This window comes from Microtus oregoni, unplaced genomic scaffold (assembly GCF_018167655.1).
Source record: "Microtus oregoni isolate MIOR12 unplaced genomic scaffold, Mior012 000037F_ref0000500, whole genome shotgun sequence".
Classification (NCBI taxonomy): Eukaryota; Metazoa; Chordata; class Mammalia; order Rodentia; family Cricetidae; genus Microtus; species Microtus oregoni.
This window is the reverse complement of record NW_024543096.1, coordinates 22,819,757-22,833,789: the sequence shown is the minus strand read 5'-3', so window position 1 is coordinate 22,833,789 and position 14,033 is coordinate 22,819,757. Positions and strand designations below refer to the sequence as shown.

General features: G+C 40.2%; 1 protein-coding gene across 9 annotated transcripts in view; it reads right to left on the bottom strand.

Moving 5' to 3' along the window:
* The window catches only part of Ppig (peptidylprolyl isomerase G), a 34,989-nt gene extending 21,563 nt beyond the window's left edge, over positions 1-13,426 (bottom strand). Inside the window, exons 1-8 of one of the 9 annotated variants that reach the window (XM_041631467.1) lie at positions 13,288-13,426; positions 12,864-12,963; positions 5,058-5,086; positions 4,383-4,460; positions 4,219-4,293; positions 3,725-3,832; positions 1,687-1,731; positions 173-260 (exon numbers count right to left, since the gene is read on the bottom strand). In XM_041631467.1, the coding sequence (XP_041487401.1) occupies positions 173-260; positions 1,687-1,731; positions 3,725-3,832; positions 4,219-4,293; positions 4,383-4,443 (377 nt within the window). In that variant the 5' untranslated portion in view covers positions 4,444-4,460; positions 5,058-5,086; positions 12,864-12,963; positions 13,288-13,426. Of the gene's footprint in view, positions 1-172; positions 261-1,686; positions 1,732-3,724; positions 3,833-4,218; positions 4,294-4,382; positions 4,497-5,057; positions 5,087-12,863; positions 12,964-13,234; positions 13,253-13,287 lie in introns of those variants that run through there. The other 8 variants (XM_041631460.1, XM_041631462.1, XM_041631458.1 and 5 more) reach the window with 8 other exon arrangements.
* Between the last annotated feature and the right edge of the window lie 607 nt (positions 13,427-14,033).

The following is a 14,033-nucleotide window of genomic DNA, read 5'->3' as shown; positions in this document are numbered from 1 at the left end:
ATGCCGTTAAGCCACCTCTCCTACTTTCTTGGAGAGCTCTACCATCTGAGATCTTTAGTAACTGGTTCTACTATCCCCCTTAGTAATTCTTTTTTTCACCTCTCTTACAATTTTTCTCTTATAATGGCAATGGGGAAAGTTAGAAGGGATACTTTAGACCTTAAATACTTACATGAAGAACTGTGAGCCATTTGTATCCTTCCCTCTGTTGGCCATTGATAAGAGAAATTCTTTGTTGTGTTTAACAGCAAAACTTTCATCTAAAGAAAAGAAAAATTTTCAGTTATGTTAGAAGCATAAGCTCCAAAACACTTATTTTAGAGGCTGGCAAGATGGCTTAGTGGTTAAGAAGTTTGTTGTGGCCGGGCAGTGGAGGCGCACGCCTTTAATCCCAGCACTCGGGAGGCAGAGGCAGGCGGATCTCTGTGAGTTCGAGACCAGCCTGGTCTACAAGAGCTAGTTCCAGGACAGGCTCCAAAATCACAGAGAAACCCTGTCTTGAAAAACCAAAAAAAAAAAAAAAAGAAGTTTGTTGTACAAACATAAGGACCCAACTTCAGATCCCAGGACCCAACTATGTAGAAGACCAAATTGACTACTGGACACCTCTAAGCTCAGTGCTGTGGGAGGCAGTAATAGAACTGCTGGGCTTGCTGGCTGATAGTTTAGCTTAAGGCTAAGTGACAGACCCTGTCTAAAGGAATAAGGCAGAATGACAGAGCCCTGATGTCTTCCTCTATTCTGTACACATGTGCAAATGTTCCTATTTGCTACACTTGTACACATACATCACACTCAAAAAAAATTCATTTTTCACTCCTGTTCATAACAGAAATGTTCCTGTTTGTTTATTTGAGACAGGGTCTTGTTATTTAAGCCAATTTGGTCTCCAAATCCTTCCTCAGCCTCCCTAGTGCTGGTATTACAACCATTGCTACCATGCCTGGCTGGAAGTGTTCATTACTGTCAAACACAACACAAACAACGAAGTAGGTTACGAAGGAAGAAAGAAGCAATTATGAACCTAATTTTTTCTTCTCTATATTTTTAGATTTAACACTAATTTTTACCCCCTGGCATAAAGGATGAACTCAGTGTCCCATGTACGCTAATCAAGCACACTATCACTGAGTCTAAAGTACATAAAATTTCTATGCCTTGCTTGCCTATCATGCACAAGGCCTGGGATTTGATCCCAGCCCTGTTATTAAAAATAAACAGCAATACAGTAAGAGAGTCCAGACAAGATTCCTTTACAGTTTATCCATTTCATTGTGAGCATGGATAAACATCAGTCTAGATTCAACTTCATTCACCTTCACCATAGCATTATTTACTTCAATGGAAAGAACTTGTCTTCCAATCCTTGATTAGAGAATGCAAAAAAGTAAGCGAAATTTGAGATAATATTCTCCTGAATACCAAAAGTGAAACATAAAACCAATTAAGTTATTTCTACTTATCTGCCTTTAGTTGTATGAAAACTCAAGGTCCAGACCTACTATAATTTATAATGAGTGAAAAATACTAAAAACAATTTAGTGCTCTTCCAGAGGACCCAGGTTCAATTCCCAGCACTCATATGGCAGCTCACAACTGTCTGTTACAGGGGAATCTGACAACTTCACATCAAATCACAAAAAAGTTAAATAAAAAAGAAAAACAATTTAGATGTATAAATTTTACCTTCAAAGAATCCTCCATAAATAGATTCTCCTCCTCTTCCATTCCCTAGAAATGAAAAAAAATCACTCTTAGATCTCAGGATAGTAAATTCAGCCAAACACTTCTCAATTCTGAATCAATAACACTCAAAGGACTATAACAAATTATAAGACATCAATATAATGCCAATAACAAGATTGGAAACTGCCTTTCTCCTATGATACTACAGTAAGAATACGACAAGTTGCCAGGTTGTGATGGCGACACCTTCAGTGAGTTCCAGGACCCCTACAGAGAAACCCTGCTCCCCCCACAAAAAAAAGCCAGGTGATGGTAGTGTATGCCTTTAATTCCAGCACTCAGGAGGCAGAGGCAGGTGGATCTCTGTGAATCAGGAGGCCAGTCTGGTCTACAAGAGCTAGTTTCCGGGACAAGCTCTAAAGCTACAGAGAAACCCTCTCTCGAAAACTGGAAAAAAAAAAAGGGGTGGGGTGGGGTGGGGTGGGGTGATGCTGCTGAAGAGAAAGCTCCAGTGGTTAAGAGCTCTGGGTTCAATCCCCAGCACCCACATGGCAGTTTACAACTGCCTTTCTAACACCAGTTCCAGGGGATCTGACACCCTCACAAAGACATGCAGGAAAAAAACAACAATGCACATAAATATTTAAAAAAAAAAAAGTATGTTCTTTAAAACAAACCAAAACTAACAAGCCTATTAAGATTCATGGGGGGCTGGAGAGATGGCTCAGCGGTTAAGAGCATTGCCTGCTCTTCCAAAGGTCCTGAGTTCAATTCCCAGCAACCACATGGTGGTTGACAACCATCTGTAATGAGGTCTGGTGCCCTCTTCAGGCTTGTACCCAGACAGAATATTGTATGCATAATAAATAAATAAATATTTAAAAAAAAAAAAAGATTCATGGGAAAAGACTCAGGGTAAAGGTGCCTGTCACCAATCTGACAGAGTTCAATCTATGGGACCCACATGCTGGAAGGAGAAACTTTACACTGCAAACTGTTTTCTAACTCCACATACCATAGCACATTAGCACCCACAATAAATAAATGTTAAAAAAAAATCTATAGGGAAAAGATCTGTCAAGTGAGTATACAAGTCTCTTAATAAAATGACACCTTTTCATAGTGTCCTTAAAAATAATATTGTTTTTCTAGGTGATTGTGGTGCACACCAGCACACAGGAGGCAGAGGTAGGCAGATCTCCATGAGTTCAAGGCCAGCCTGATCTACAGAGCTCGTTTCAGACAGGCTCCAAAGCTACAGAGAAACATAGATAAAATTGAAGAAAAAAAAAAAAAACAAAAACTAGAGAGAGTACTTCAAGCTGTATAAAAGTCAAATTCATATGGCAGATTTAGAGGCTATAATGTTTGTTTTGTGTTCAGAAGCAAACCCGTGAAATTAATTCATACATAGATACACTGGTCCCGAGGCACAGCTGAGCAGCACCTAACTAGCATAGACAAGGCCCTGGGCTTACTCCCTAGCACTGGAGTAAAAGGGGAAATTCCCTTCTCTGTTTTCATCTTTTCTATATTTCTGTGAGTATTCCTATGTACTTCACCAAAGACTTCAATGGAGTAAGAAGAAAACCAAACTAAAACTTCCATATGGAGCTGGAAAAATGGCTTGGCAGTTAAAAGCATACTGTTCTCACAGAATCCCCGAGTTCAGTTCCCGGCTCCCACGTCAGGCAGCTCACAACAGTCTAATAACTTCAACTCTAGAGGATCTGACACCTTTGGTCTCTTCAGGCACTTGCACTCTGGTACAAACACAGTTAAAAACTAGTAAAGAAGTCATAAAAATAAAGATCCTTTATGGGCTGCAAGACTGCTTAGTGGAAAAAGGGCACTCACACTTCCAAGTACAACCTGAGCTTGATCCTTAGAACCCATATAGTGGAGAGGACAGACTCTTAATATAAATTGTTTTCTGATTTCCATGTCCTGTTCAACATGCACAACAAAAAACACCCAAAACCTTTATGTTAACCAAAACATAAATATGTCTTCTCTTCTGTGGGACTCAAAGTCTCACCTTCACTGAAGTCACCACCCTGAACCATGAAATCCTTGACAACTCTGTGAAAGAGACAGCTCTTATAATGTAATGGCTTCTGAGTTGATTTCCCTGTCCCCTTTTCACCTGGAAAAAGAAACATTCATAGGTCAACAAGAAGAAAAGACTGAAGTACTACAAAAGCCTCTATTTTTCTGGAGAACACAGAAATCAATCACAAATAAATCCTATTACAGCTAATATTTATTTTTTAATTTGTTAGTTAACTTGGATTTTTGAACCCAGGTCTCAGTATGTAACTCAAGCTGGCATTACACTCACAACACCCATCTCAGCTTCCCAAAGGCCGGGTCTACAGGAGTACAAATCACACCTTGCCTATGGCCCAGACTGGCCTTGAATTCATGCTCTTGACTCAGCCTGGGTTCTGGCATTTTATGTATTCATCCACATGCAGGTCTCACAGCTAATATTTCTAGGAATTATTAGGGCAATTGAAAATGAAAACAAACCTGTACAAAGACAACGAAAATTCTCACACGTTTTGGGACATACATCAGAAAATAATTCAAAGACAACTCTTCCAGCTGAAAAAGAAGGTAATTGGTTTAAATGTCTTGATTACAATTTTAAAGACTAGTATGAAAATCTTAATTAAAAACATTAATATTCTTACCAGGTTGATTATTAATGGCAATGTCAAAAAAACATCGAGGACGCTGGACCTTTATTCCCATGGTTCCAACACTTCAGTCTGTAAGTGTATATGATACAGTTTCAGGCAAGCAGACTAAAATAGCAAAGATTTTCCATTAATACACAAAAGTCAATTCTACTGCACATAAGTTACAAATATTATTTCAATTTATTTTCCATTTGTTTCCATTGGGTAACTCATGACTTTTAGAGATTAAGACTGTACTTTGAAGAAAATAAAAAAGACTTAAAAGGTTAAATTAATTACTAGGCAGGAGTCGTGCTAATCTCTATTATTCCAATTTTAGTAAATGTGCTCCTGAAGAGAGCATAGTCATTATAATAAAATAAATTTCTTTTTTTGGTTTTTCAAGACAGGGTTTCTCTATAGCTTTGGAGCCTGTCCTGTAACTCTGTAGACCAGGCTGCCCTCAAACTCACAGGTATCCACTTGCCCCTGCCTCCTGAGTGCAGGGATTAAAGGTATGCGCCACTACCACCAGCCATCATTATAATATAATAAATCTCTATTTTACCAACCAAAGCCAGAGTGCCACCCCACAGAGAAAACTGTATTAAGAATGTATAACTAGTGAACAGAATATGAACACTGCCTTTAGGTGGGGGGAAACAAACAATAAAAAACAAAACCCACCAAGGACAATTGAGCCAATCCTTTTGCTCCTAGGAAACAAAAAATGAGAGCTCTAATTAAAATGTGAGATAGTAAGGAAAAATATTCAAATTTCCCAACAAAACCAAAATAAATCATCTTTGAAGAAAAGGAAGAGGTTTTTGTTTCTGAGGCAAAATCTTACTCTGTAGCTCTGGCTAACTTGGTACTCACTATGTAGCGCAGGCTGGCCTCAAATTTGAGGCAATCCACCTGCCTCAGAATCCCCAGTGCTGAGATGACAGGTGTGTACCACCACTACACCTGATCTGGAAGGGTAGTATTTCGATGATACTAATATATGGTAGAGAGAATTCTGACCAAAAGCACATTAAATTTTACACGAGGCAACTTGTGATCAAGAGGAACAAACAGCCTATGACAGGCACGTACTAATGTGTGAGACAGCATGTAGACAGCTTTATCTACAGCAGGTACCTTTTACTTGACATTCTTCTTGTAAACCATTGATTTTAAGGACTTAAAATGTCCAATTATAATGCTTGGTATGGAATGACGCAGTAAAGTGAAGAGCAGATGTTATTCAGCAAGTACTGAATAACAGCCAAGCTAACAGACCAAACACTTTAGTCAAAAAAGACTAAAACACTTTTGTTTTTATTTAAATGATCACAACTAGATTTCTAAGGTGCCTCAGCGAACAGTCTATGACAATTCATGGTAAGCAGAGCCCTGAAAGGTCTGCATTCTTTACTATGAAAAGATTCTTCCTTTTTGTCATTCTTTTTTTTTTTTTTTTTGGTGCTGGGTACAGGCAACCTAGGGCCTCACACATAGTACTTGTATTCTACCACTGAGTTATACCTCTGTATACCTTGGCTGATATTTTTAATTGAGACAATAGTAGATTTACATCTATTACAGAAAATAACTGAAAGATGGGCATGCATGGTGACACAACCCTTTAGTCCAAACATTGGGGGACTAAAGTCAGGATAACATAGTGATAGTCTTTTTACTATCCTTTAATTCCAGCACTCAGGAGCAAAAGGCACGTGGATCTATGTGAGTTTAGGGCTAGCCTAGTCTACATGGTTTTGCAAGACACCCAAAGCTACATAATGAGACCCTGTCTCAAAATAAGACAAAAACACTTAATGAATAATGGTGACACAAAAGATGGCTTATATACTATGTCTCTAAAGTTATTAAATGGAGTTGAGAGATAGTACAGTGGTTAAGAGCTTTTCAAGAGAACCGACATTTGAATTCCAGAATTCATATGGTGGCTCCCGACCATCTGTTAACTCCAGTTCAAGGGGACTTAATGCCCTCTGTGACCTCTACAGACACTGCACACACATGGTGAACACACATATATGTAGGCAAAACACCCACACATATAAAATAATGTTTAAAATAAATAAAATTACTAAGACGCTGTTACTAATCATCACTAAAGACTTAACAATTGCTAGTCATAAATAGGATGTTTCCTCTACATTTATGACTCAAATTTTACTTAATAATACCTAAAGTCTGAAACAGTAAGACAAATATTTAATCAATATCTCATTTTTTCGAGAAAAAGATTATTAAGATAGAAATTTTAATTTAAAGAAAAATTGAGTCCATAAAAATTTCAAAAATGGTTCATTCAATCCTGTGCTCCCAGCACTCCAGAGGGTTTTCTGTCTAAAACAAATAGCAAGATCCATTTCAGGAGGGAAAAATTAGTCACCAATTGTCTCAGAATATGATCAGATCTTTTGTGAATATATATTTGTCACAAATTTGCTTAGCCTGAATGAATTATAGCTAATATTATAAACCCAGATTTGAATTTTTCTGAAAAATAATTACCACACCTGGGACAGTGTCCCATTTTTGTACAGCAGTCCGTATATACTGCTCCCATTAGATGGAATGCATGTTCTAGTTTCACCTTCTTTCCATTATTGCTTATGAACTGTAACCATTTATCATATACTTGATGTTATAAACTCACTTTGCCTACCTGACTTCCACAGAAATTTGAGTGACACTGAATTTACTTATTTATTTTCTTATTAGAGATTTTTTTTTAAGGCAGGGTCTCCCAATGAAGCTCAGGCTAAACTTCAACTTTCAATCCCCCTGCTTCTCCCTCCTGTACTGTGATTACAAGAGTGCACCATGAGACCTGGCATGGAAATACTTTTAAAATAAGAAATAAAGTCAGTAAGTTCACACACAACACAAAACCTAGTTATACAAATAACATGCAAAGTCCTAACTATAACTGTTACCATTTGTATTACTTTACTTTCCATGCAAATGATTAAAATATTATTTAAAGTGTTTATTAATCATTTTGCATGTCACCAATAAATAATATTTATAAAACAAAATGCTAAACTTCCTCAAATATATTTCAGAAACATCAATGAGTGGTCACAAATTCATTTTGCAGTTTCATATGTAAACAGATTTCCATATTCACACTAATGGGTCTTTAAGCCTAAAGTATATAGGCAACCAATTATTAGTCAGTATTTTAATTAGGTAATAAGTAATGTAGTGACTTTATCACATTCAAAGAGTTATCTGAAGTTTCAGAATCAGCATTACATTGAGTCTCACTCTTAGAGGAACAGACAGTGGATTTTTTTTAAATGATTAAGATGTCAACCAAGTCTTTCTTTGCACCTTCTCATTCTTCTGGTTATGTTTCTTGAGATTCAATTTGGCGGGGCTGGAGAGATGGCTCAGTAGCTAAGAGCACCAGGTGCTCTTCCAGAAGACCTGGGTTCAATCCCCAACACCCACATGGCAGCTGACAACTGCCTGTAACTCTAGTTCCAGGGGATCTGGCATCCTCACACAAACATACACGCAAACAAAACACCAATGCACATTAAAAAAAAAAAAAGATTCAGTTCAACCACAGTATTCTGGGACTCACTCTTCAAGTTGAATGGTCCTTCCTCAGTGAAAATTATAAACTCACCTATAAATTCTACTAAATCAAAATCTTTTTGTTTTTTGGACTGGTTTCACAAAATTTTTTTCTTAAAAATTTTGAGACACAATCTCCCATAGTTGTCAAAGATGGCCTGGAATACACTCTTTGGCCTATGCAAGACACAAACTTAGAATCTTCCTGACTCAGTTTTTCAAGTACTTTAAATTATTTGTGCCACAAGTCCCTGCTAAATCTTTGTCTTCTACACAAAGCACAATGCCTGGGCCAGGAACTTCATCATCAAATAGAAAGAATGTTAGTTAATGCAAATATGCCTGAAAGCACTTGTGTTCTGTTGTTAGCTTTTATTTTTGTTTTCATTTTTAAAATAAAATTTATTTAATTTTATGTGCATTAGTGTGAGGGTATCAGATTCCCTGTAACTGAGTTACAGACAGATGTGAGCCATGTGGGTGCTGGGAATGTTTGAACCTGGGTCCTCTGGAAAGACAGCCAGTGCTCTTAACCACTGAGCCATCTCTCCAGCCTTTTATTTTTAAAGATCGTTTTATGTAACCTGGGCTGGCATCTAATTTACTATGTAGCTTGAGAATGACATTAAACTCTTGATCCTCCTGCCTCCACCTCTTAACTGCTGGAGTGACAAGTGTGTACCAAAACACCCAGACAGAGCTTGTGTTTTCTATAGCCTGCATTGCTCTCTCCTTATACATGTGCTTTTCACAAGAGATACTGCTATTACTGACTCTCCCAGGGTCCACCAGTAATAATCTTATCAGTCTGTACTGCTAATGAAATTGAGTCTGCTCCCTACATCCTCTTATTGGGATGCTCTCTGTTAAAGTGCTTTGTTGTTGTTTTACCATTTCTTTCCTTTTTCATTTCTTCAGCTCAAAACCCGATAACAAGAAAAATAATATGTTCTTATCAGCTAGGCTTATTTTTTAAAATTTATTATTTCTTGTTGTTTTGAGACAGGGTCTCTTTATGCAGCTCCGACTATCCTGGAACTTGAGTTGACCTAGAACTTAGGAGATCCACATGCCTCCGTTGGGATTAACCCATCTGCTATGTTTGTTGACAACTAACAACTTTCTTATAGGACTCAGGTAAGTTAATTAAAACTATTTCAGATCTTTAAGACTGTGTCTTTTATATATGCACTTTTTAAAAATTATGACACTTTATTAACCAAAAAGAAAAACAACACACTATTTCATTCACAATGACAATAAAATTGTGGAAGTGCAACCACTCTTTGTTACCATGTTCTGTAAGCCCTTAATGGAATAAAACATTGCATTTACAAGCAGTACACTTAAAACTACTATCTCCTTTTTTGACATTCTAAAAGAGAAATATGTTAAATGTGGTGGGTGGGATACATGAAAATGAAATGTCATTCATGGAAAAATTCTGGATATCAATGTAATGACCTAGAAATTCTTAATTTTTTAAAAGTAAAATTTAAAATAAATAACTCACTAAAAAAAAATCCTGAACAACTTTTTAACTGTAGCACCTTTAAAAAACTTTATCTTGTTTAATCTATAGTGTATAAATTACGACGGTATTTGTGAAAAATATGTGGGATAATAGTCTTATACACTGCAAAGATTTGTCTCTCGTATTGGTTTAATAAAACGTTGATTGTCTAGTAGCCAGGCAAGAGTATAGGCAGGGCAACCAGACTAAGAGAATTCTGGGAAGAGGAAAGGCAGAGACACAGACACCAGACAGATGCAGAGGACGCAAGGGGAGTATGCTTTACTGAGAAAAGATACCAAGCCACATGGCTAAACACAGACAAGAATTATGGGTGAATTTAAGTCATAAGAGTTAGCTAGTAATAAGCCTGAGCAATAGGCCAAACAGTTCATAATTAATATAAGCCTCTGTGTGTTTACTTGGGACTGAATGGCTGCAGGACCGGGTAGATTCTGTCTATAGGGACTGGTGAGTTGACTCAGCCATTATGGGTACTTGTTGCTCTTACGGAGAACTAGGTTCAATTCCCAGCACCCACATGGTGGTTGATCCAGAGGATCTGGAGTGCCAGGTAATCTGACATACTCTTCTGGGGCACCAGGCACACATGTGGTACACATGTATACATGCAGGTAAAACACTCAGTGCACATAAAAATTCTAAAAAAGAAAATTATGTGCATATAAACATAAAGCCAATACTCTAACTACTGATTAGTGCCACGTTGTAAACAAGTTTTCAGAAACATTAACATCTAGTAATGAGTACCATTATTTTGTGTTTTCCACATTACTTTGACATTTTTACTGCATTTATTTATTTAGCAGGTGGAGGGCACACGCCATGCGCATGTATGTAGATCAGAGGACAACTTAAGGGAATTGGTTTTTCCCCTTTTACTATGTAGGTCCCAGGGATAGAACTCAGGTCCTGAGACTTGGAGGTTTTTACCTGCTGAACCATTTTCAGTCTTCTAAATTACTTCTAGGATTACTTCCAAGGAGGACTAAGTTTTGAATACAAAGAGAAGGGACCCTTTGGTACAGTTTTGGTATTTTTAAAAAATTTAATTAATTTTTTGAGAATTCTATACATAAGTATTGTATTTAAAAGTTTCTATCTCTCCCTCTCCATGTCTTCCCACAATTTCTCTCAAACCGTAACTTCTGTATTATTGTTACACACATACACACACCCCACTGAGTGCATTCAGCGCCACTCATACGTGCATGTTTCAGGACTATTTGGGGCTCATCTCTGAGGACAACTTACTCTCCCTCTCTCAGCAGTCATCTTCATCTACGGTTAGTCTTCCCCATCCATACTGGCATGTCAGTTGGTGCTGCTATTATGCAGGTCTTATTTAGATAGTAATACTGGAGATTTCTTGTTGTTTCTTGCATTAATCTTTCCTATCAGGTCTAGAAGACATTATCTTGAAGTTTAGATATTAATTGTCCTCCAAGGACCAAATGTTAAAGGTTTGGTTGCCAGTCTTTAGGATTACTGGGAGATGGTGGATCTTTTAGGAGATTGGGACTAACAAAATAAAGTTGGGTAACTGGAAGGGAGTCCCTGGAGGTAGTATTGGGACAGCCCCTCCACCCTCTGTTTCCTGGACTCCAAGAAGAAGACGTTTTACTCTACTGTGTATTCCCCATCATGTAATGCCTTGTCACAAGCCCAAAAACAATCGGTCAGCCATGGCCTGAAGCCTCCACAACTGAGTAAAAATATATCTCTTTCTTTAAAAAGATACCTGCAAGGGAATTATACTGGCTTCTTTAGTTCCCTCTTAAAGTATTCACATGGATCAAATAATAAATGAAAATTAACTCAAAACATTTGCATTCATTTATGAATATATGCACTGCTGATGAATTAAGTAAAACAAGCCAACAACTTGTCAGGAAAGACACCTATGCTCTTCCAAATAGTACTGTTCTCTTTAATGTCTTTGCTATACTCAAACCACTGGCAGTTGAAACACAACACTTAAACAGGCATCTGTAAACTGGGGGCTTAGTGTGTGGCCAGTGATCCAACACTTGCCTCACAGACGGTCTTGGATCCTACACACAAACACAAGGACAAGGGCTAGGAATACAGCTCAGTATGGTAGAGTACGTGCCAACAACGCCACCAATCCAAAACAAAGCACGAAATTTTCCCTATCAGTAAAACACAAAGTTCCAATTAAAGTAGCTTTCTCTAAATATTTAAGTACAAAACACTGCCTGCAAATCTCAAGATCCAAATTTTGGCTTATAGGAAGAAAAACCGTTTTTGCAAAAGCCACATTCACCCCAACCCACCTAGGGAGCAAGCGCGACAATCAATTCAAATAAGCATTTTAAAGCAACTGTTGAGCCATTAAACAGGAAAGTAAACTCTTGCAGAAATAATTACAACCCACGTATTAAAATTAAAGAGTGGGGTCCCTCAGTCCCTAAGAAAATGATTTGTTTGTCTGAGGTAAGAGTCTCATCAAGTTGTTCAGGCTGGCCTTGAACGATGACCCCTTTCTTGAGTGTGGAATTATGGGCGTTTTGAAGCTCTATCTCAGAAGTTAAACTTTTAGGTTTTAAAAAAAAAATCTATAGAAGCAGCAACCATTCTAAGTATCTGTGCAATTTCTGGATTTGATGGCAGTCTTTTAAAACTTGTAAGACGTTTACTCTTCCAGTAACTCTTACAAAAGGGCAATTACTCGTCAGCATTCTTTACACAATGCGGGTGACACAAACACAAGCATGTATTTTATCCTTTCCGGTCTTAGCTTCTGAAAGTTCATATGAACTTCCGTATTTCCAAAACATTCTATTATTTTTTCAGACTCACGGGTGACCAAACACAAGCAAAAAGAGATCCTCGCAGTGCACCGAATGCGCTCGTATACGCTAAGGGAGGAAAGCAAGCGGCGTGCGCAAGGTCGTGCTTGTCAGGTTCCCCAAAACGATCAGACACGGCCAGCGGCTAACGGTGACTCTCTTCGACATCAGAGTAAAAACAGCAGGGCCCAAAGCAGGACGTTTCTCCGAAAGGCGAAGCGGCTCAGAAACCATCTTCTAAGCGGAACGCTCCTCCCCAAAGGCCCGGCCGCTGCCAGCTGCTCGGGAACGTGGGAAAACTTCTAGAGAGCCAAGGCTAAGAGCCCGCACTTGAGTTTTAGGAGAATCCTTAACATCAGGGGCCTGTGTCACTTAGGCGCGCACGACCGCCGCTGTCCCTACCGGAGGAGAAGGTCGGAGGACGGCAGCTCGCTGTCGATTTTATTCCCGGGGACTCTGGCTCTGTGCCCGTTCCTCCCTAACCCTAACCTGACAGGCCCTCGCGCGGCGCCTCCCCGTCCCCCACGCAGATGTCCCACCTACCGTAGCGCAGCAGCGCTCGGTCTCCCGGTGGAGAAGCAGCATCCAAAACGCACCTAGCTCCCGGGCGCCGAGGCCGCCGTCGCTGCCGCCATATTACAGCCTGTGCGGCAAAATGCGTCAGGGAGGAGGTGTGCGCCGGGCCGGGAGGGCGGGGGCTGGAGAGGAAGAGCGCTTTCCTGCGCCCCGGGGCTCGACTGCCAGCCGTCCCGGTCGCCACGGGACCGTAGGCCGCGCCGCTGTCCCCGGGGCCACCCCTCGGCGCCTCCACAGCCCGGGGACCTCGACGGAAAGACGGTTACCTCGGCCCGGCCGCCCTCCCGCCCGGCCGCCGCGGCTCCGCCCCTCGCCCTGGGCCCTTCCCGCTCTCGTACCCGGGGACCGCCGCGAGTGACGCCACGCCGACGGACGCCTTCGCGCCTCTCACCTGCACCGCCACCGACGTCTCGTCTCCCGGCCCGGCCCCCGTAAAGCGCTTCAAATCTACCGCCGTCAGGAAAGGCGCTAAAGCACACTAACCGCCTCCCTCCCCCACGGCCCAGTCCAGGCGTGGAGGGACAGCGTCGCGCCGGAAGTGCGTCAGGGGTGGGTTGAAGGCGTCTCCCGGCGTTCCCTGCCTTACGTCACCATCTTCTCCTTGAAAGTGTAGGCTCTTTAAGCCTTTTTAAATACACGCCTGACAGGTAGCGTAAGGTTCTCTGAGAGTTGATTGGGTAAGTGTGTCTCCGTCAGACTGTCACAGCGCTCTCGAAATGAAGCACTTCACTTTATAAACCTTGGCATGCACTGTCAGTATATTTAGAAAGACGGTCTGCCTTCCAGGAGCTTCCGATTTTCACTTTCAGCAAATGCTCAAAACCAGTAACAAAAAAAGAGCTACTTTCGTGGCGTGGTAGTGCACGCCTTTAATCCCAGCTCTCGGGGAATTGTATTTTCAGAGACAGTCTTATTATATAGCCTTGGCTAACCTGGAACTCTATGTAGACCAAACTGACTTCAAACTCACAGAGATTCGCCTGTCTCAGCCTCTAATCCCAGATTCTGGGATTATAGATGTACACCACCATGCCTGGTCTTTTTTTTTTTTTTTGTAGATATATGTTTGTGCCTATCTGTATATGCACTGTGTGTGTAGCTGCCTGCAGAGAGGTCAAAAGAGGGTATCAAATAACC